General features: G+C 50.6%; 1 protein-coding gene across 7 annotated transcripts in view; it reads left to right on the forward strand.

Annotated features, from left to right (window-relative positions):
• The first annotated feature begins 3,099 nt into the window (after window positions 1-3,099).
• Window positions 3,100-22,759, forward strand: part of DVL3 (dishevelled segment polarity protein 3) — a 33,082-nt gene continuing 13,422 nt past the window's right edge. For 3 of the 7 annotated variants that reach the window (XM_064164841.1, XM_064164839.1, XM_064164845.1), the window contains exon 1: window positions 3,101-3,362. In XM_064164841.1, the coding sequence (XP_064020911.1) occupies window positions 3,196-3,362 (167 nt within the window). In that variant the 5' untranslated portion in view covers window positions 3,101-3,195. Of the gene's footprint in view, window positions 3,363-9,088; window positions 9,143-22,759 lie in introns of those variants that run through there. The other 4 variants (XM_064164838.1, XM_064164842.1, XM_064164843.1 and 1 more) reach the window with 3 other exon arrangements.

The raw sequence follows: 22,759 nt of genomic DNA on the forward strand, positions 1-22,759 counted from the left end.
GCTTTTGCAGTGTAAAAACGGCTTTAGAAATTCATTTAACGTAGTACTGTTAGTGGCTTGCTTTTGCCAGAGGCTCCTAATTCTTCTGGCCAAGAAACAATTCCACTTTTGTTTTTTCCACATTCCTTCCTCCTTTGCTCCATAGTAGCCAACTTCTTCATGGTGTGAGCTGCTTTTTGATCCAAGGGTTAAGATCCGAGGGGAGAACATTGCTCTCTGGCCAAATAGACCTTAAGCCTCAGTGGTGTGCGTATGGTGGGGCGGATTTATAGGCACTGAGAAGGGAGCAGCAAAAAAGAAACAAAGGTCTCCAAGGTGGAGTTCTGGCATGGTGCAGCATCTTTATGGGCAGGTTAAGTGTATACTTATAAAAGGAGCATTAATTGCATTGCTTAAGTATAGGACAAGCTTAATGCTCTCAATCAAGAATTTTATTTGGTTGAAAGACTGGAAATGTCTTGGAGAGCAACCTTGACTGCACAGTCCTTGCTACCCATCTCTTGAGCAATGTAAACACTAAGTACTTTTAATTCTTCTAAGGCCATAGTAAATCAACTTGTCTTACTTCACACCTGACATGGAAGGATGAACGTCATCTGATGTTCCTGTGTTAAACCTCTAAGTTCAGTTAAGGATAATGCATCTTTTAGGAAAAGGTAAGAGTTTGAGGGTGGACCTCGAGTACTTCCACCTCTGCTTTGAGCTGTTCTGAGATGCACTGAAATGCATAGAACCTGTTTACTCTCTAAGGAGAAGCAGTGCCCTTGGTGCTGTAATTTTTGTATGTAGACATAAGCCAACAGACTATTCAGAAACTTACTTGTGGACCTGGAGAGCTCAGCACAGTCCCCTACTGCTAATTTGTTTGTCTCTGTGTTCACTGAGTGAGTCATACTTCACAAGATCTCTGCAAGCAGTTAAATCAATCTGTCAGCTGAGTCTCTTCAATCACTCGGCCAGTCCTATGAGAAAAGGCAGTTGTAGCAATGAGATTTCATCCATTACCACTGGAGGTGAAATCTCATTGCTACTGGGGGGTGTGGCACCCCTCTGGGCTGCATGTGCTGCCTCAGGAGCTCAGCATTTCAGGGAATTGTCCTCCTGGTAACAAAGATATCTTAATGCAGACTCCAAGGTGAATCCACAACTGTGCTGGGAGGTGGACAAAAGAGTGGCCCTGGCAAGGGAGGACTATAACGTTTTAATGGAGCTAGATTATCTCAGAGTTGACACAATAAAAAGCAGCTTCAACTATTACATTTTTCTATTCCTGACCTAGATTCTTCATCCCAGGTATGCTGGCTTTGACCACACGGCTCCGAGCATGAGGAAGCGATAACCTTCCAAGAGCTGATGTGGAAACATGGGAGAGCTTCATGTCTGTTACAACTTACCTGAGATCTTCTCTTGATTTTAAAATTAATTAATTAATGTCATATTCCTCACCCAGTCTAGCAAGGCTGCCCAGATAATTGCCAACAGCACCTACAGAACTCTTTCATGCTTGAGGAGGCTTTTTAGCTCATAGCTGTTCACCAACCTGAGGTGCTTGGCTCTGTTTCCTGTAAGGTCCCTCTGGCTCCCCTTCCTCCAGCAGTTGAGTCTGACACTTGAGGGCTGATCTAGTGTCACATGCAGGGCCCCTGGTGTAGTTCTTCCTTTGCATTTGTTCCTCTGAATCCAGGATGGTACAAGGCAGTTCTTGCCCTTCTTGGTTGTGGGTGTGCCCCAAGGTCCGTTCATCCTAGCTTTGCTCTCAGCCACAGTTCCAGGAAACTGCTGCTGGAGATGGTTCCTTGGGTGCTGGGGAGGAGTCTGGAGGCAAACCTAGCCAGCCCAAGTCCGCTGCAGCACAGAGGCAAGTTTCTGGGGCTGGGGTTAGGGGCTGGTGACTGTAGGTAAGAGAGTGATAAGGTCTAGGGAGAGAGAGGATGGTGGTGAAGAAGCCACTGAGCCAAAGGGCTGTTTGAGCTGCTATGCCCACAGCTAAAGAGGCCACGTATGTGGGAAGGAAGATGCTCAAGAAGAGGGAGGTTGCTTGGTGAGGAAATGAAGCTGGGGAACAGGAAGGGACACTGCAGTATGCAGTGCATGAGTATCGGGGCTGATTGTTGGACGGCGACAAGTGGTTTAGAGGGGAGACACAGATGGAGAGGAACGGGAGTGGGAGGCACTGTGCTCCCCTTGTGCAGTCGAGTCCCTGTGGGGTGCTGCCTTTGGAGATGGAATATCTGGAGTTCAAAGTGCTCTGGACGTGAGAGAACAGAGGCTAGGGGCACATAGGCATATGAGGGACGTGAGGAAGGCTGGGAGGTGTTTGAAAAAGCACCAGGGCTGTAGAGTTGTGAGGGGAGGCCTGCGGTGTGCACACGAGAAACACTGGAGGCTGTGGGCTGTAGGAACACATGTGGCAGGGGAATGACCACGTCTGAAGCGGCATCAGTGGGTTTAAGAGGGGATGAAAGCTGGGCAGGAGAGGAACGCAGGGATAAATACTAGCTAGGACTGGAAACGTGGGTGCAAGGGCAGTACCAGGCTCTGTGTAAAGCCATGTGGACATAAAGTAAAAACCCAAACCCATCCAAGGGCGGGTGGGGATGCTCATGGCCGAGGAGGTGTCGAGGGGCGCAGTGCCGGGGCGAGGCACGCACCCGGCGGGGTGCAGCAGGAGCAAGGGCGGTGTATGGCCCGGAGTGGAGGTCAGTTACAGCCCCTGTCGGTGCGAGATCCAGGTGGGGTAGAGTCCGGACACCGGCAGCGGTTTGGGCCGAGGAAGCCCGGGCAGTGCTCACGGGGTGCTCGCTGAACGCCGGCCTCGGTCCATCCCGGGGTGCCGGCCGGAGGTGAGGGCTGGCGCTCGATCCGCGGCGCGGCCCCGCGGGGCGCCGGTTCCGGTTCCGGCGGGGCCGGGGCGGCGGGCGGGCGGCGGGGAGGAGCCGACGGAGCCCGAGCTTGCGCTCTGAAGCCGGGCGGCGCTGGGACCCGGAGAACAAGGGGCGCGGGGGGACCGGGCGAGGGGAGGCCGCAGCCGGGAGGCCGCAGCCGGGCCAGGGCTGGGGCGCGGGCGGGGACCAGGCCGGGCGGGGACCGAGCCCAGGGCCGAGGCGGCGACCGCCGGGGGTCGCGGGCCGCGCCGGGCCGGGGGCGGAGGAGGAGGAGGAGGCGGCGAAGGCCTGGTGGCTGGGCAGGGGCGCCATGGCGGCGGCCGAGACGAAGATCATTTACCACCTGGATGAGCAGGAGACGCCGTACCTGGTGAAGCTGCCGATCCCGGCCGAGCGCGTCACCCTCGGCGACTTCAAGGGCCTCCTCAACCGCCCCAACTACAAGTTCTACTTCAAGTCCATGGACGACGACTTTGGGTGAGCGCGGACCCGGGCCCGGCCTGCCGGGGACGATGCGGGGAGCCCCCGTGTCCGTGCTTGGGGAGCGGGCTCGCCTGGGTCTCTGCGCGGAGCTGCGAGGGCCCCGCGGGGCCGCTGGGCTGCGTGGTACAGCCTGGGGACATTGGTCCCTTACCCTGCGGGGCGCCGGGACCCGCGGGATGTGGGGGTGTCCTCTGGGACGGGCGGCCCCTCCTGTGCCGGTGTGGGGGAGGGACGGGGACGACGGCACCTTCCTCCAGCCCCCGCTCCTGCTGCCTGATGGTGATCCCCTGGTGGTCTGTCTAGGGGTACACACACCCTAGCCTGCACCCACTCCCAGAGCGTAGGCGCCCCCACTTACTGCAGCTCTGGGGGGAAAGGTGGTGAGAGCCTTCATGCGCCTTTTCTGAGACTGGTGGTCCCCATGCGTTGCCCCTGGGCACAGCTTCCCATCTTCCCTTCCCCCATCTAGCCCAGGGGGATGCTGCCCCCTGCTAATTCCTTTGTGGGGGAGCCGGTGCTGTCCTCCATGCCCCTTCTCTAAAGTGGCGCCCTTGTGTCTGCCGGAGGCACCTTGGAGGAGACCTTCACACCGTCTGGGAAGAGCCCATTCGCGGCGTTCGTTCACCTAAGAGTATCTCCCAGTACGACCCACCTTGGGGCCGTGTGGAAGTGGCACCTCTCTACTTTCCTACTCGGGATTGTCATTCCCCGTTTAAAAGGCCAGGGCATCTCCCACTGTGCTTGCCTGGGGCAGATGCTCCTTGTTCTTTGTGCCAAGAGGGTATGGGATCAGTGTCCCCTCCATCAGCCTTTCCCAGGGAGTGGATCTGGGGACAGCTTCATTCTTTTACCATCCATTTTGGGGAGGGCCATCCATTTTGGTAGCTTTGTCTTCCACATCTTATCTTTGAGAAGAGTGGGTAAAGGGGTCCAGCTTTCTTCTCCTCTGCCTCCATGGAGAAGGGAGTGAGAACTCTGCACACGCTGCCCATCTCTGAACAAGGGATGTGTATAAGACCTTCTGTCCCCACATACACATCCCATTCTCAGTGTAAGATGTCCTGTGCTCAGTTTCTGGAATGAGTCTGTATAGAAGAGGAGTGCATCCCATCTCCTGTGAAGCAGCTCTCTTCTAGCACCAGTTTATTCATCACTTCTTTTGTGATGCCCTTTGGTTCCTTTCATCACATGTGGCTCATTGGAAGTGAGGAGGTATGCTCTGTTCTTCATTTGGATGATTGTTCCCCATAATCTTCTGGGGAGCTCCTGCTGGCTCCTAAAAGTAGTGACTGCTCTGTGAGTAGGTGCTATATGAAGGCAAATCTCTGTAAGACCATTTGTCCCCACTCTGTTTTGTCCAGAGCCATCCTACATCTGATTCTCCAGTAGCCTTTTGAGGACCTCCATTTCCAATCTGGGAGTGTAGCTTCTTTTGGCTTTCACCACATGTGACCCTTTACCATTCCTAGCATCTTGATGTTTGAAAGAGTTGTATGATCCTTGCTCTGGACGTTTTTCCCCCTCTGAATATTTAGTGTTTACAGTAAGTCTTGCATACAGACTAGGACTGTAAGGAGCTTTCAGTTTTTTAGTCTTCCTAGTGTCGCCTTATTGTGCCAAATACCTCCCTAGGCTGTGATCTTGGCTTGTACTCTGAGTGGAACAGGGCTGGGCCTGTTCAGGGCTTGGATGGAGATCCATGTGGCTGTCTCAGCAGGGGTGCTTTGCCCTCTGCAGCCAAGTTATCCCAGTGCCCAGGTTCCCGTTAGCTTGGGAGGTGCCAGCTTTCAGATGAGGCTTGACGTTTGGAGTCACTCCTTTGACCACAGTCTGGGATGCTTTGCCTCCCTAAATTCCTCCTGACCCAGTGCAGAGCTTTAGTCCTCAGAAGCTTCCCCATTCTCTCCAGGCAAATAGAATTCTCCAGCCCTCATCTTCCATAAAATTTCCTCAGTATTATCAATTGTCTCTGGATCATTTCCTGTCCCTCAGCTGTTGAGTAGCGTTGGGTGCTATGAAACAGCTGCCACACTCTGTCTTGGAGGGGACCATGTTCATTGGTGGGAGAAGTGAATTCTTCATGCATGCTGTTTGTAAACAAATGCTTTGGGATCCTTTGAAATGTTCTTGAAGAGAATTCAAACTTGTCTTAAATGAAACATTGCTATGTGGGTGGGAGAGTGTCTGTGTAACTATAAACAAAGTTTAGTAATAAATAGCAACGTTGAGAAGAGGGGTCTGGTGGCAGCAAAGTTCTGTGCTGTGTCTTTTTATCCTCCTCTGTTTCTTTAAGACTCCACAAGAGGAGGCAGATGATAGATTAATGGAACTTGGTGATAAAGCAACATAGAAAATTGCTGCAGATGCTAGTAGGGAGAGGGGAAAATCACTCAGGAACTCGTGCGTTTAATTGCTTTAGAAATGCATGGGATGAGATTTTTGTTTGGACCAGTTCAGCTAACTCTTATGGGAAGAGTGAACCTCTCTGGAAAGGAAGGTTCTGCCTAAAGGGGTCAGAGGCTGCATGTGAGCAGCCTGTTTCTTGGCCAAGTCCTGCATGATGAGTTGAAGCAATGTGTGGCAAGGTCTTCTGTAGAACAGAGGGGATAAAACCTCTTCCAGTGCTACCATGAAGGTCTCATCAGGAGGCTTGTCTTTGCTCCTTTCCAGAGACCTGGAGAATGTTCTTGGTGGCTGGGTAGAGTATGTGAGGAAACAGTCAGGGCAGTCCAGCTGCAGCCTTGTCTCTGAGAAGCCATGGAGCCCCAGGCGCCACTTGAAATAAAATGATAAAAGTTGTAGAATCATTTAGGTTGGAAAAGACCTTTAAGATTGAGTCAACCAAAATACTTCATCATCCCTGGTAACCAGCATCCAGGAGAGTGCAAGCCATTGGTCTGCAGGGAGAGGCAGAGGAAAGGGCAGGAGGCACCTTAGCTGCTTGACTGAAAGTGCTCGGGCAATTAGTGAAAATCAGGAGGAGATTAACAAAGGCTGTAACCAGAAGCTGTGTGCCAAGGAAGGGTGTTGCTCTCGCATGTGTCTCCCTCATGCCCTTCACTCAAGATGCCCTCTGCTCAGCATGGGAGATGGCCTGGCTTATCCTGAGAGTTGCTGAGCTGGGCTGTTTTTTGTCAGTTGGGTAGTGTGCAGATGTAGTGCCCAGGGTAAAGCCCCTTTGTGAAGAGAACAAACTATTAAGGGTGGATGGCCTCGTGGCAGCTGATCAGCCAGGAGGAGATCTGCAAGTATGGTGGTCTGTGCTTTTCATGAGCTATTGGACATTTTGTAGGATCCTTGTGGCATAAGACCAAGTTCTCTCATTTCTAGTTGAGAGTGGAGTTATCTCACCTTCTGGGATCAGCTGGAGCAAGACATGGTCCAGTGTTTCCTATCAGTTCTGTTTCTTCTCTTCCTCCTTTTTCTAGGCTGTGGATCTCCAGCCTAGCATTCCCTTCAGCTCACTGCATCCCAAGGCAGTATTAGAGCTGCAGTCTTGGTGTGTGGGATTTTTCAGCCTTTTGTTTATCTTGTTAATATTTGTTTGCTCTGAGAATCAGGGCAGCGATGGAGCAGCTTCAGTGTTTACATCTCCTTGGAAATTGGAATTGAAGCTCCCCTGGGTGTCTGTGGAGTTGTTGGGCTATGTCAGGAGCTAATCTTAGTCAAAGTGTTCAGCTCCAAATTAAGAAGACCCAGAATGGTGTCACCTCTAGCTGGAAAGGAGAAGAAATGAGATTTCAAGCACTCATTCCTGTGGAGAGAAGCTATGAGCAGCAGGAAGGCTGCAGGGTTTTGTTGCCTGCTCTACCCAGCAGGTAGTGAGCTACACAGAAATAGAGAATCCATCCTGAGCCCAGGGGAGTGGACCAGTGGCACAGGGTGCAGATATTTGTGCCCTTCTTGGCTTGTGCACTGCTAATCCCAGAACTGGATACACATGGAGGGCCGAAGCAGACTGATGGTGGAAGTGTGACAGTGCATAAATGTGGTACACTGTTCTTGGACCTGAGATACTCCATGTGGATGTGCCTCACTGTGATTGTGTGGACCTGCTCTCAGCCTGCTAACCTTGGCCTCAGAGGAGGAAGGGTTAGGCTTTTTTCTGCTAGAGTCTTTGTTCAGCATTCTACAGGTAAGATCTGTGTGCTGGTCAGCAGAGGAGCCTTAGATCAGTGCTTTGCTGTGCCTGCTTGTGAGATCCATGTGCCCCATGAAGCCAGCTGCAGGTTTTTCAGTCTGCACAGGGTTTTGAACAGAGTCCTTATTTTTTTTTTCTTTTTTATTCCTAAACTGAAAGGGAAATTCTACCTGTGCTCCTGTGTCATGTCTTATCCACTGGACACTGAGTTTTGTGGGCAAACATTCATGTGGATCTTAGTGTGGCAGAGATCTCAGTTCCACAGAGGTGCTGCAAGAACAGTACTGTAAATTCTCCAGGGCAGTTTGGAAGGGAATATTTGTGCTGATGGACTGCTGTCGTTTATAGTATGCTGGGGCAGGGGCCCAGTGATGTGTCAGGTGTTGCCTCCTGCCTAAGTCCATAGTGAGGTATATACCTGCCCCTGAGCAGCATGGATCTTTTTGCCAGCCAGGTTGGGTGCATGCTTGCCCCATCTGAACTGGAGGTTTGACTTTTCCTGTGGCCAGGTGGACTGGTGCAACTCTGAGGATATTCTGACATCAACAGAAATGTGATCTCACTTGACTTGGTTTTTGCTTGTGTTTGACCCTGCTCATTGTCTATCAGTAGAAAGGTGTTCCTGCAGGAGCATGATAAAGCTTGAATTAAACTTTTCAAAGCCATTTCAGTTAAATGAATATAATTTGTGCATCCAGGTAAGTCCACAGCACCTGCCAAAGTTTCATCTCATCTTGTCATAAATTCTAGAGTACCTGACAATTTGGGTTTCTTCTGCACATGGAGACAGCACTTGGCTGATCGTTTGGCTTATCTCCACTTCACTTGGCCACCTGTCCTCTTCCAGGCTGAAGAGCAGAAAGGGCTATGATTTCTGTGAGGGGACCACTCCTCCCTCTCCATCTCTCACCTATTGGCACTGCATTGCTGGGAGGACACCAGCGATTCGAGGTACAGTTGTGGAATGGTGCTGCTCCTCCCACCGCTGCTGGTTCCTTTCTCTCGCAGGTCTCAATTCCAATCTTAACTCCAGAGCTGCGGTGAGTGATTCTTAGCTCTCAGCTGTCAAGTGAAAATTGGTATTCAACTAATCACTACCCTGGTATCTAATTCAGACCTGCTTAATTATCACCTGCTCTCCAGAGGCGGGTACAAGGCAGAGATTAGGGCAACACTCTGGAGGCAGAACAAAGCGGGCGCTGCTGGAATTCCCAGTGCAGGGGTCAGATGCTGTTGGTATTTGGCGACCTCATCTCCTGCACATGTGCATGGGGAACGCGTTGATGCTCACTGAAAGGCTGAGTGATTTATTTTTATTGCAGGGTCCTTTTGAAATTGATGCCAGCAGTGACTGTCCTTCTGGCTTGGAAGTGTTTGGAGCCAAGGAAGGGATCCTAAACTCAATAAGCAGCGTCAGTCCCTAAGCAGTGGTGAGCTGCTGGCATGGTGCCTCTGCCTTTTCTGCCAGCACATTGCAGCCTGAGTTGGGGGAATTGTTTTATTTTGGTTTTTCTCTTTTTTCTTTTGAATTGTAAGCTCTGCTGTCTGCAGAAGACCTTTACCTGTCCTGTGCTCCAGGTGGAGAGTGCTTCCACATCAACATGGATTTCATGCAGGGGCATGTTGGCAACAGGTCTGTGAGCAAAAAAGGGCCTCCGAAACTGAATGTGACTCCGTTGCACGCTCAGGTCCTTTGTGTTGCTCTGCTCAGGAGACAGCATTGGTCTGGCTCTGAGGCGACCATCACTTCATCTTGTGGCCGCTCCCTGTCCCTTCTGTGTGGAGGGCAGCACTTAGCCACGTGCAATGCCTCAGCACCCCATCTCTTGTGCTTCTCACTTGAGAGGATGTGTGGTTCGTGTGAGGTTATTTTTTGGCTATTGCTGCATGTAGCTTACTGCAGCCTGTGCCTCTGTCTCCTGAACTGCTGAGGATTTGGCAGAGCTGCTAACCACTGTCTGTGCTTGTGGTGGGAAGTTCCTGTAACGCTGCCTGTGCTGGGGGGTGGCCCATTGACGCTGGAGCTGATCCTGGCTGGAGCTGCTGCCGGAGGCTGTTCCGGGTGTCGTGGTGGCAGCAGTGGTGTGGTGGTGGTCTGAGGCAGTGCCAGGGCTGGGGCACAGAGGGAGAGGGTTCGTCGCTGGTATTTGCTGCTTCCCTGGGTTGCATTGTCTGTGCCTGGCAGCGTGTGTCCTGCTGTTCAGACCCAGCTGTTATGGACTTCGTAGGTGTTCAGCTTTCTGTGTTGTGGTTGGAGCTGTGCTCTGAAGGCCACATGGGATGGCAGTCACAGCCTGGTTTCTTTGCCCACGGGTGGTGTTTGGAAAGCCAAGTTGACCAAATTGGGCTGCAGACCAATTTCCCTAGGGCCTTGTCTGTACTATGCAAACAATGAAGCTTTACAACAGCTATTGAACTTCTTTTGCAGCTAGAGCTGGTCAGAAGTATTTTTTTTACTTAATACATTTTCTCCCGAAATATGGTGTTACACTGAAGCCAGCATTTTCCTTGGAGAGATACTGTTTTCAGATAGGTTTTGATGGAATGTTTTTTGATGGTAAGCCTCTCTTGTCATCTCTAGGGGGGAAAAAAAGAAAGGTAGAGAAAGAAAGGTCAAGGAACCTTTGTCCACCCATGAGAATGTAGCTGCTTTGATGCAATTCTGTGTTTTGAAATCATTGGAGGACTCTGGTCCTCAGTTCTTGCACAGAGCAAGAACCTAGCTCTACATCTTGGAAATCGCCGTGAAGTAAATCTCTGTGCTCTGTCTGGTGCAGCTGGGCTCCAGCATGGTTCAGTCTCTGAGGTCAAGGCCAAACACCATTAAATCTGGCTCATAAACCACAATAACCTGGGTCATGACCTGATCATCATTCGTTGTTATGGGGTGATACTGTTGCCCTCACTGCTCAGCCTTCTGGTTCATGCTGAAATGAACTTTGGAGAGTTTCATTTAGAACTTAGTCTACCCCAGACCTTACTTTACCTACACTGTGGGTGATGGGTCTTCCTGGGTGGTGGTGTAAGGAGTGATGTTCCTTCCTGCACAGCTATGATAAGAGCAGGATGGACAGCTGAGAAAAGAAATGTTCTGGTTATAGGGATGGCAAACAAGTCCATGAGCCCAAGGCCCTGGCCTCCTCCTTCTGGGATTTCCCAACCTAGTCTCCCACCAGGCAGAGACATCCATCTGGGGCTGCAGCCTATGTGGTCTGAGCTCTAGAAGCTAGGGTGGTTAGCACCGTGCATTTGGGGATGCTCAGGGAAGAAGACCACTGCAAGTATCAGCAAAGAAAATCTGCTTTCCCCTGCAGCTTTTAGGCTGCACAGATGTTTGTCTTTGGCTCTCTCTCAAGGTGGGTGTCAGGCCCTCCATTTAGACTTGAAGCTCTATATGCAGAGGTGTAGGCAGCATACTTAAAATTCCTCAAGTCCTTTTTGAGCTCATGGTACTAAAGTGGTGGGAAGTATCTTGCATGTCTGTGTGGCAGTTGCTAAACTGTTCTGAGCTGAGGGTATCTGCTGTAATGAAGTGCTACTCCTCCACTGCATTCAAGTAGATATAACAATGTTGTGGTTTGGGATATTTGATCTCTGTAAAAGCCTGTGAAGGGGATTTAGGCTTGCAGAACTCAGCAGAGCCCAAGCCTGCACCCGCAGGAAATTGCCTTCATGTTGTTGCCCCAGCTTTGCATCGTGCTGCACATCTGAGGAGGCAGCAGTCAGGGCTGTGTGTTTTTGGTGTTTCCTATTGATTTCCTCTTCTCTCCATCCCTTGTTTGTTATTCAGAGCTTGGCCTTCTGACCTGTGCTGGATGGATGGTGGTTTTCCAGAAGGGGGATGTGGCACCACGTGGCTGTGTTACTGTTTGTCCCAGTGGTGCTGGCTTGTTAGGCAGCAGCTGGCAAGTTAAATAAAACTTAATCCTGCTGGTGGCTGCTGGTGGAAATTTTTTGGGCCAATTCCCTTTCTGAAAGGCATTGAAGTAAGGCACAAATTTGGGAATTAGTCTAATCTCTGTGACTGTGCTTTGCCCATGTGCTTATCTACATAATGCTGTGGTGTCCTTAGGAGAGTATATGAGCTCCTGGGACATGGATATTGCTGTCTCCAAGTGATTTCAGCTTGCAGAGCTGTAAATATTGGTATCTCCCTGAGCCACTGCTCCGCAGCTCTTGATTTCACTTATTTCCATTGCTGTGTTACTGCTGTAGCACTGATATTGAGGCCAACCAGGAACGGACTGGAACCCTCTGGAGGCTTTGGCAAGCAGAGATGCCTGGTGCTGACCTTCCTGTGCCGTGTAATCCTGTATTGCAGTGGAGTGTTGGGACTCTTATGGTTGTTGTATCAGTTATTTATTAAAGGAGATGTGCCAGAGGCATTGTTTTTCCAGTCACAGCTAGCTGTTGAAGGCAACAGAAGGGGAATGTGGATACTCTGTTCCACTGAGTCCTCTGTGTTGATTATCCCCTCACTGGGGCACCTCTCCGTGTGCCTTGTTGGATATAAAATGCTATCTGGTGAGAACTGGAGGTAAAGAAGATACAGTGAGTGATGACTGAAGTTCTGCAGACAGAGTCTGTCCTTCTGGTCCCATCCAAAGGCATGAGCTGAAGTGTGGAAGGCTTCCTTGCATGACTTGGAGCAGAGATCCATTTCTGGGAGAGCTGGCACTGGATACTGTGTGAGAAAGTCTTTCCTCTGCTGGTTGTTGACCTGCCCCTGTGGTTCGGAGAGGATTGTATTTGTTGTATAGCCTCTCTGATTGCTGGCAGCTGTCTCTCTGATAGGCTGGGGTTTCAGGGTCCTGGGTAACAGAGGCTGTGGGATTTTCCTTGTTTTCTGATGGCTGGCAGCTCCTGCCATGCTCAGGCTGGTTCTGCAGACACTGAGGGTCTGCTAGAGAAGTCTGTGTTTTGGGGGCTCTGTCTCTGCATAGGTTTGCCCAGTGTGGAAGCTGGTGCTAGCACGTTACCCTGCCTGCTCTCTGGGCTTCAACTTTCCCCCTCATCATCGCTCTGACTTGCTCTGCCCTGCTTGAGATCCGTGATCGTTTTGTGTCCCATCATCAGTGTGCAAGTAGGCTGTCCTGGGTACACTGCACTGTGCCACACCACCATTGTTGACAGTCAGAGCAGTGTCAAAACCGTGGTGACAAACCTGGCTTTGTGGCCTGACCTGATCAGCAGGGCAGGAGTAGGGAGGAGGCTGCTGCTGTGCTGATGGCTGTCAGCTGGGTTGGCCCCAGGGTGCAGCAGCTTCTCAATTTGGATCTTTTTTTCAGTAGCTGTGATGGATATGCAAACTCCATGCCCGTGTTTGCATACAGCTAACGAGCTGTCCCAGTTCATTCACCCCTGCCTAGCTCAACCAGTATTCTAGTGCCATTCACAGAGAGATTTACCCGTGGGCCCAGCCAAAGCTGCGCTGCGCTGGAAGCCTATATCGGGGCTCAAGGCAGGACGTCTTGCCCTAGCACTGTGGTGATGTGAATTCTTTTCTGTTGGCTTTCATAGCTCAGAAGGGTGGATTTTCACAGATCTAGATGCACAGCTGGGCCTCCTGTGTCAGACCTCCCAGTTACCTGTGGTTTGGAGCTGGTAAATGGACCTTTAGGTCCTGAAAGAAGCCCTGGGAGATGGATTTTTCCTTCCAGCATGAAAATGTTTTGTTTCAGCTGGGGCCAAAAGGTGGCTTAGTTTGTGAAAGCTCTTAAGATTGTTCCTTGCCCAGGAATCCTGAAAACAGCAGAGGAGTTTTGGGGTGGGTACATCTGCTTCAGCTTATGTTGTGCCCTCGGTTTCCTTGGGGCAGCTCCAACTTACTGCAGAGGTATGTAACATGTACACAGAGTGGAGTGTGCATGTCGAGTCTGGTGTCTGAGCTGGGTCAGGCTCATGCAGTGTGTGCCTGTGCTTCTGAATCCCCCATGCAGGAAGGCAGGAGCCTGCTGTAGCAGCCTGCCAGTCTGCTTGGACACTTAGAAAAATCTTTTGATGCCTTCTTATGCCACTGCCTTGGGTGCAGTTGATACCTGCGTGACACACGTGCTGTCCTGTGTGGTGAGGTGGGTAGGCTTGAGGTGGAGACTATCTGGCCTACAGGGACCAGGTGAGCTCCTGATCAGTTGTCACATAGTGTTGGCACAAAGTGTTTGCTTTCTGTGACTAAAGGGAATGGGAATTCGATATCAGTATCAGAGATAATTAGGAAACTCAAAGTCATGATCTTTTTGTAACTTGGCTTAGCAGCAGATGCCCAGACACGGGAAATGGCCTCATTGCCACGATAACTTGTGGCAAGTCTTATTAGGGTGCTGTTGGGAACAGTCAGTTTGTAAAATGAGCAGCTCAACACAGTTGCTGAGCTCATGGGATAGTTACAGACCATAGGCAGCTTGTGCTGTCTTCCATTGCACTTCTCCATCCTTGGAAGACCTGAGAGTTGGCAGCTGTTCTTTTGAGACCCTCCAAAAGAGAAACACTTCATGTCACTTGTAAGATGGTGACTTCTGGAGGTCACTAACCATTGTACAACTGTTGACACAGTTGTCAGAGGTGGCAGGTGGGAAGGTTTTGAATGGTATGTGACAGGGTGAGGCCCAGGAGTTCACAGAGTCAAAGCAAAACAGCAGCTCAGAGTTGGACTTGGTCCTGCAGAGGTGGGGTATGTTACAGTGGTACGAAACCTCATCCTCCTCTAAATCACAAGGAAACTTACCCCTTGTTGCAGAGTCTGCCAATTCCTGTTGTTGAGGTGAGTCCCAACAAGGTCTGGACTGAGTTTGGTACATGGCACTTGGTGCAGGCTGCAAACTAAGGGCAGTCATTGCTTCTAGCTGGGCTGCTGAAACAGAAAAGCCTGTCTGCTTGCAGAAAATGCTTTCCTCCCAGATTGAGACTGTGGCCTGCACCCTGTTTAAGTAACTCTGTGACATTCTTTTGGAGCAGCCCTAGGCAGATGACGATCTCCTAACTGCCTAAATAATGCTTTGTCCAGTGGAACATCCATCAGGTATCAGCAGGAATCCTATGGGCCAAGGCTCTTATAAAAGAAGGAAACAAGTGATGATTTTTGTTTCCAAGAGCAAACTAGCAGCATGGTGGGGACAGCTCACATTTTCCCTGTTTTTTGGCTAACATATTACTTTTAACTTACAGTAATTGATTGGCTCAATTCTCATCGTCTTTCTGGACCTCTAACTGAATGAGTTGTGTACCAGCACATGCTTCATTTGGTTAGGACTGGAGCATCTTTCTTGTCTCTTTCTTCCAGCAGTTAAACAGTATTTGCCTGTTTGCTGGAGGGCAAGCTGGTAAAGGATGCTTTGTAGGAGAGTGCTTGTTGTGTTGGTCAAGGGCTTGGCCCTGTATCATGAAAGGAGTTTGAAGGTGGCTAACATCAGCTGAAATAAAGGAATAATAAATAAATAAAAGGTGAAAATGTTCTCTCTGTACGAGGAATTTCTGAAACTCTGCTTTGCACTGACGTGGTGAGAAGTTGGAGAGCAAGTGAAACAGCTAACCTTTCTCTGCCTTTCCTTGGTTTTGTCTACTAGTAGGCCTGTGTAGAGTCTGGTTGTTTAAACCATTGGTTTTCTCAAAGTTCTTCCTGACTTGTTGACAGTTTCCAGAGGGCAAAATGAATAGTTCAGGCTGCATCAAAAATTACCCAGGGCTCAAAAGTGAGGAAGAAAATAAATTGATGTCCCTGTCCTATTGATGATCAGAGATGGTTCTTATGTGCATCAGAGCCTTCATGCTGTCTGCTGCCTCCTGCATTTGAGGACCAGAGGACTTCAGTATCTTCAGTATCGTGCCCTTTTCTCAGAGTGCTGCAGTAGCCTAGAGTTGGGGACAAAGTTCTTTCTTTGCCACCATGCAGCTGTTGTGGCTCTTAAAGGCTTTTTGCATGAGTCCTTCTCATTGTCTTTGGCAGATGTTTTGTGGTAGAACTTAGTTTTGAGCTTTATTAACTCCCTGTTGACTTTGTAGTGGTTCTCTCCGTGTCTTGTAGACCTAGTTAACAGACATGTTGTTGATGATAGCCTCAGTTGGATGCAAAGAATAGATGCAGTTCTCTAGAGCATGTTATCCTTCAAGGCCCCTTCCCACCTGGTAAGAGGTTGGGCTGCTTTCCTTTGGAGACTCTTGCAATGTTGTTTGTGCCAGGAGTGAGTAATGCAAGCTAGTCAGTGTCTTGAGGCTAGGACACGTGTGAAGACAGATTTGTCATCTCCTGGTGGAGACCTGTCATTGAATACAGATTAATTGTTAACATGATGGGGGAAGCAAACCTCACTCCTCCTTCCCACAGACATCTGCTTTGGTGTGTGCCTTCCCAGACCTGCTCTGGAGGTGGTGGCCAGCAGAAAGGTACTCCAAGTGCAGAGGGTTGATGCTGGGTAGGGCTGCTGTGCTGGCAGGCTGGGACAAGGGGGTGCTGGCGAGCAGACTGCTCTGTGGCAGCTCCTTGCTTCCCCAGGTGTGGAAGTCAAAGCTTTCAGACTTTGTTTCCCACCCTCCCCCTCTTCCTATTTTCTCCCTCTTCTCCTCTCCTTGCTCTCCCGCTGAGTTGATGGTTTTCCAGCAACGAGCTGTACTGCTGGCCCAGCACATTCCACAGCAGCAGCACTTTCTTGGCAGGAGCCTCGCTTGCTGTTAAGAAAAAGCAGGACTGACTTGGCCTCCCTCAGCTGAGGGCCAGAAAAGGAAGGCTTGGTCCTACCTTCTTCACCATTCTTGCAGAGCCTTCTGGGACATTAAGCCCTCTCCCTTGGCTGTCATGTATGTGCTAATGTCACACCATCCCCCCAGCAGCCCTTGGAGCCCTTTGCAGCTCCTCACTGTTCTCTTAACGGAGGCTGTTACTTTTCTAGACAGCTAGAAAGAAGTGAGCAACTTCTGTGGAGAGCTGCATAGAGTTCCCTGTGGAGCCCAGACACCTCATCTGTAACTTTCTTGGTAAGATGATGTTGTACCCTTTGTATTTTGCTGCCTGCAGTAGCTGGGTTCCCACCTCACTGCACAGTCCCTTTCTCTCTGTCAGTGGGAATTGCTGTGTTGCAACTCTGCATTGTAGGCTCTTTCTGCTGTCTCTGTCCAGATGAAGCTAAGTGGCACAGCAGACCAAGCCTCCAGTTTCCTTGCTGTCTCAACATTAATATGAACCATAGCAACTGCATCAGGATTTTACTCTATCTCCCTGTGCATGTCTCCATTCAGCTGGGGCCTCTTTGGGCCTGTTTCCTATCCCATCTTGAATACAAGCCCAGCTTTTGGTCACAATTATATCTGTGGATTTGTCTTTGGTCCCTGAAGGTCATTTCTGCAGATATTTAAGCCCAGATTTTTCTTTCTCCTTGCACTTGTCTTCTGTCCTTGTGTTGAGCTGTGCAATGTCTTAAAGTTGTCCAGAGGCTGAAATTGAGCTACCAGGCTGAAGAGCCTGGCTGGATTTCTGCTAGGAGTTCCCATTTGTCCTGATTTCCAATTCAAAGAGACTGAAAGTGTCACTGAACCTTTGAGGGCCTGGAGAATGCTTCCTTTGATGATGTCTCTAAATGTCCTTCTACGAGTTGGAAACTTTGCTTGGACAGGGCGGCATTAATTAGTGCGGAGGTGCCTCCTTCAGTCCTCATGCAGCTTCCTCCTCCTGCTTGGAGGACAGGCCTGTTGGGCTCGTTTGCAGAGCAGTGCTGCAGCCAGATGGTCAATCTGGAGATCAAGGCAAGAGGGGCCACCACGGCTCTTGGTCTCACATCAAAATCTGTAGCTTTTCTTCAGGTGCTGCACCTAGGCAGAGCTGTGAAGCTGGATGCTTTGTTCCTACGTGCCATTCCTTTCCCAGTCTTTGGAGTAGGTGAACAGAAGGTCTGTCTTCTGTCATCTTCTGGATGGGAGGACTTTGGTTTTCCTGGTGTATGTCTAGTGGAATGACTGCAAATCTGTTATTCAGGGGTGCTTGAGGGACATCATAGATGTCTGTTCAGTGCTTGACTGAGTGACTGCAGGTGGAAAGGGCAGGGAGGCTGTGGGGCAGCAGTGGTGAGTGCAGTTGGATGAGGCTGTAGAAATCACAGCCTGAAAACAAAGGAGGCAGTTGCTGTGCTTTGACTGACGGACACTATGTCTCCACTCCTGAGGAGAGTGAGTAGCAGCTTGAAATGACTGACTTGCCTTCCTAGGAATCCTTTTAAAGGTGGCCCCTCTTGCAGGAAGGCAGAGCTATTATCTTCGTGTTAGCAGGACAGCTAGTTAAAACACTCCAGGTGAAGACAGTGCTGTAAGGAAGATCACATCGGGTGCAGGAACAGATGGGAGGAGAGCAGCTCCTCTGGGGAGGAGGGTTTCCATTTTTACCCTGTCTGTGGGCTCAGGAGGAGACTTTAATGAGAGAGTGATGGTCTCTGTTTATACTCAGAGTGCACCATGCAATTTATACCCACGTACTCCTCCTCACACAGGAGGTAACAAAGACTGTGAAGAAGACCTGAAGAAGATTTACGGAGGCAGACAACTCAAACGCTCTAATCCTGTTTGATGTGCACTGCTTGTCTGCAAAGCCCAAGTTCTCAGCCGTACACATGTGTGCTCTTTGGCTGGGCCTGCAGCACTTGGGGTTGCATCCCCACAGAAATCATGTGTCATGCCTGAACTTAGTCTAACAGGTGATTATTTCCCATTGGAGATCCCAATTCTGTCGGAGAATCTCCCCGTCCAGTTTCCTCTTCTGGTGAATTGCCCACAGAGCACATCCTTATGGCCCCAGCATTTGGTCTTGCAAAAGAGAGGAAGATTTTGCTCTAGAGCTAGAAGATATATTTGGATAGTAACATGTGAAGGTGCTTCCTTTTGCTATGTAGCATTATTGATCTATACTGTTGTTTGGGTAGAAATGTCCCCTGATGTTTTTGTTTGTTTAGTTCTTTTGCAGGCTGTAGAAGACAGGAACTATTAAGGTCAGAGGAGCAACCTACCTAATGGTCTTTGTAATGCTGGAAAAATTGTCACTGTTCTGTAAAGGTCTTTCCTTTTGATTGAACTGGGAAGTAAGATCTTTTCTTTCATTTATCTACTGTACTAGATTTACATATTTTTAGTGTGAAATTGTCACTGCTCAATTGTTTTCTCAATCTTAGCACTTCCCTTAGTAAACAGGCTCCTTTTAATCCTGGTCATCAAGCTGTCTGATATGCTTGAGGGCTCACTTTCCTGCTTAGTACTGACTCGCCCCAACTTCAGACCATTCTGATCACTGCCATGTCCTGTGAGCCCCTGCCTCTCTGAGTATTCTCCCCATTGGGAGCCCTTAGGCAAGCTGGGGGACGGGACTGCCACAGACAAGCAGCGATTGCTGCTGAGGCGGCATCCCTGTCTGAGCTTTCAAATCCTCCTGACACATCCTTTATCTGTGCCTCTGGGGTTTCTTCTTTTGCTGGGACTGTGTTACTCCACCAGAGTTCTTCACTGGGACCTCACTGCGGCTTGTAGGTCCCGCTCGGGAGGGACTAGAGGTGGCTGGAGCTAGGAACTCCCCTGTATCCGCAGCCTCGCCCGGGCTGGAGGCCACCGAGGGGAAGCGAGAAGGCTGGAGCACAGCAGCTGCGCTGGTAACGTCTGCAGGGGCTCTTTGACACGGCACAGCCGGCTCCGAGCCTTGCAGTTTATGGCCTCCTTTTTCTCCTGTGCATGCTCTCTGGTTCTCCACCTTCCCTTCATTCCTAGGACATGACTCTCTGATATCAAATACCCTCCAATTTCCTGAGCCGGGTAGGGGCTCCCTGGAGAAGACAGCATCTGTCTGCCTGTCCCTCACCCACCTCTGCATCCAAATTCCAGGTTGCCCACTGCTTCCACTGGGAGCAGGAGCGAAGCTGGGAGCATGCCACCTCCCCAGGCCCTCGGGGGAGGGTCTGCCAGCTCATCCGGGGAAGGGTAGGGATGGAGCCAGAGTCGGAGCTGGGTTTCCTCGCTTCTCTCCCTGCAGCCGGGGCTGTCCCTTCCCCTCCCCCAGCTGCATGGGAGCAGATGTGCTGCTTGTGTCAGCCCTGGCAGCTCCTCTGCACACCCCAGCCGGGCTCCTGCGGCAGCCAGAGCCTCGTCCCCTCCTCCTCCCCTCCCGGCTTGGCCCCGTGTCGTGTTGCTGGGGATGGCGGCTGAATCATCCGCCCCCTCGGCCTGCCTCCCCTGTAACCCTCCCTCCTGCTCTCCTCCCTCCCTCCCGCAGATCTCTTTGTTGGGAAATGCGAGGCAGATGAGAGCCCGGGAGCGCGGGGCCTGCCGGCCAGGCGCCGAGCCCGCAGCTTGGCCGCAGCGTGGCTGCTGCCCGGGGGACGGGATGGGGGCCGCCCAGTACTCGGTCTGCAGGGATGTGCTCCGTGGGGAACCGACCCACGCTCTCCCGGGCACTGCTCGGGGCTGCCTCTCCACAGAAGGCAGCTTCCTGGCCACCATTCTCAGCCGTGTTGTACCCAGCCTTCAGCAGGACTTTAAACATGGGAAAATGTGACCCCGGGCTGCCCTGATGGACGGTAAACTAACAGCAGTCCCGGTGAAATCAGCCTCGGGCAGATGTTCTCCCTTGGCTGTGGTGGCTCCTGCCAAAAGGAAAGGCTTTTAGAGACTCTAGGGAGCCTCTGCTCCTTCTGGGTCTGCACTTTTGCGATTGCTGGGTTCAGACCCCATCAGCTGGAGGTTCTTCCCAGCACATTCACAGGGTGGTTATCCCTCTCCTCGCAGCGCGTCCGCAGGACAGTTTAATCTGCTGACTGCCTCTCCGTGCAGCCGCGGAGGAGAAACGTGGCACTGCTCACAGCTCCCCCAGAGGCTGCTCGGCTGGTAGCTTCTGACGTGAACCTGCGATCTTATTCGTGTGAGAAGTGTGATTTGAAGAGAGTGGTGAGAGGTGGGGATAGGAAGGCTACAGCTGGGGGCTGAGGCTGGGGAGGAATGCAAGGCACGAATAGCTGGGACGATGTGAGGGGTGACAGACGCAAGCAGAGCTGCAGAGATACTCCTGCTCGGCATGTGTCGACTCCAGCCCTATCAGCTTTTGCTCTGTAGAGTCTAAATATATAATCCATTGTGCTCTGGCATCTGGGTGATAAACAGTGATAAATAATGTAGTGGCTGGGGAAGGAGGGAGAAAACTGCTCAGGGGTGGAGCTGACCCCTGGGATGTCTGGGGCAGAACCAGGGTAATAGGAGTGAGGAGGGACAGCCCTCAGGACAGAGAGAGCTTGTTCTCCAACAAGCACTGTAGCTGAGAGTGGGTGGAGGGTCTTGGGGGTTGGCTTCCTATGTCCCCCACCCAAAATGGAATAGTTCGTTTGTGCTTAGCGATTGGTCACCTTGACCCTGCAAATATATCACCCTGTCCCTTCACCCACAGGCAGGGCTCTGTGTCTCTGAGCAGGCAGCATGCAGCACTGAAAATTGGCTCTGCTTGAAGTTCTCTCTAGGAATTGGATGAAGTCCAAGCTGCTGGCGACAGTATAAATGGATACTAGTGCAGCCAGGCCAGGGTGCGTGCGTGCTTGGAAGTGAGGAGACGACGACTTGCCTGCACTAGAAAGGATTGTCTTGGACAGCAAAGGGGGATGAGTCCTGGAGAAGGCTGCCTGTGTTTGACACCCATCCTGAGCTGCCAGGTCTTTGGGCAAAGGCTGGCACAGGGTATGCTAAAAAAAGCATTAGGCTAGCAGGGTTTTAATCCAGCATCACTGCTCCTTTTCTGCTTTTTCTTGTTTCTCCATCTGTGCAAAAGGAATTAACACACATCCTGAGAGTGGATTAGACTGCTCAAACTGTGACCTCCTCGACTGTGCCTTCCGGGCATGGGTAGCATTTGTGCAGTCCCTTTGCTGGCTCTGCAGTTCAGGCAGGGATTGTGAGTGCCAGCTGCTGTGATCCTGCCTTTCACCCTATGGGACAGCCCTTTGCTGAACATGCCTGACACTGGAGCAAGCAGTGCAGCTGACAGGGTGGAGTGAGCCTGCTCTCCAGGTTTTGTTCTTCCAGCACTGTTCATTTGCCTTTTGCTGGTGTCTCGCTGGCAAGCTTTGCCATTCTGTTTTTGGTGGCAGTTTGTGCAGCTGTTGGCACACAGCTGGAGCACAGCTGGGAGTCCAGAGTACCTGTTTTTCCGAGCCCCAGTGTGCTGCAACTCAATGGCAGTGGGTTTCAGCTCTGCATCCCACACTTGCATCCTCTTTGATTCTTCATGAGTTGGGGACTGTCTTGGGGACCCTTCAGAGGCTGTTGATGGAATCCTACCTCTGTGTATTCTTTTAGTTATTTAGAAGCTACTCATTTTCAATACATAATTTCTCTTGTTTCACATTCATTCTTTTGTTCTTTTTCTGTTGTATTCTTTGTTCCCCAAGCATCATTTTTTCAGGCATAGTATGTGTCAAGCTACATTAGATATAGCTTGGAAGGAGAAATTGACACCACAAACTACTTTAAGGTGTATTTGTATTAAATATGTGTACTTAAAATGTTGTCATTGAGTAGAAAAGAAAACGAGCCACTTAAGAAAGGAAATTAGCTTATTAAAGCTTGTTTTTTTGTGGCCAGTTGGACAAGGGAGGTTATTCTTCCCCTGTACTTAACACTGGTCAGGCCACACCTTGAGTACTGTGTCCAGTTCTGGGCTCCTCAATTCAAGAGAGATGTTGAGGTGCTGGAATGTGTCCAGAGAAGGGCAACAAAGCTGGTGAGGGGCCTGGAACACAAAGCCTATGAGGAGAGGCTGAGGGAGCTGGGATTGTTTAGCCTGGAAGAGGCTCAGGGATGACCTCATTGCTGTCTACAACTACCTGAAGGGAGGTTGTAGCCAGGTGGGGTTTGGTCTCTTCTCCCAGGCAACCAGCAATAGAACAAGGAGACACAGTCTGAAGTTGTGCCAGGTGAGGTCTAGGCTGGATGTTAGGAGGAAGTTGTTGGCAGAGAGAGTGATTGGCATTGGAATGGGCTGCCCATGGAGGTGATGGAGTCTTCATCCTTGGAGGTGTTCAAGAAAAGCCTGGCTGAGGCACTTAGTGCCATGGTCTAGTTGCTTGGATAGGGCTGGGTGCTAGGTTGGACTGAATGATCTTGGAGGTTTCTTCCAACCTGGTTGATTCTACGATTCTAAATTTATCAAAGCCAGTATTGATTCAGTACGGTGGATTTACAAATTGTTTTGATTGCAGACTCACTGTGGAAAAAGTATTTGTGTGCTCACTGATACTTAAAAGAGAAT

The sequence above is a fragment of the Pogoniulus pusillus genome, chromosome 26 (genome assembly GCF_015220805.1).
Source record: "Pogoniulus pusillus isolate bPogPus1 chromosome 26, bPogPus1.pri, whole genome shotgun sequence".
Classification (NCBI taxonomy): domain Eukaryota; kingdom Metazoa; phylum Chordata; class Aves; order Piciformes; family Lybiidae; genus Pogoniulus; species Pogoniulus pusillus.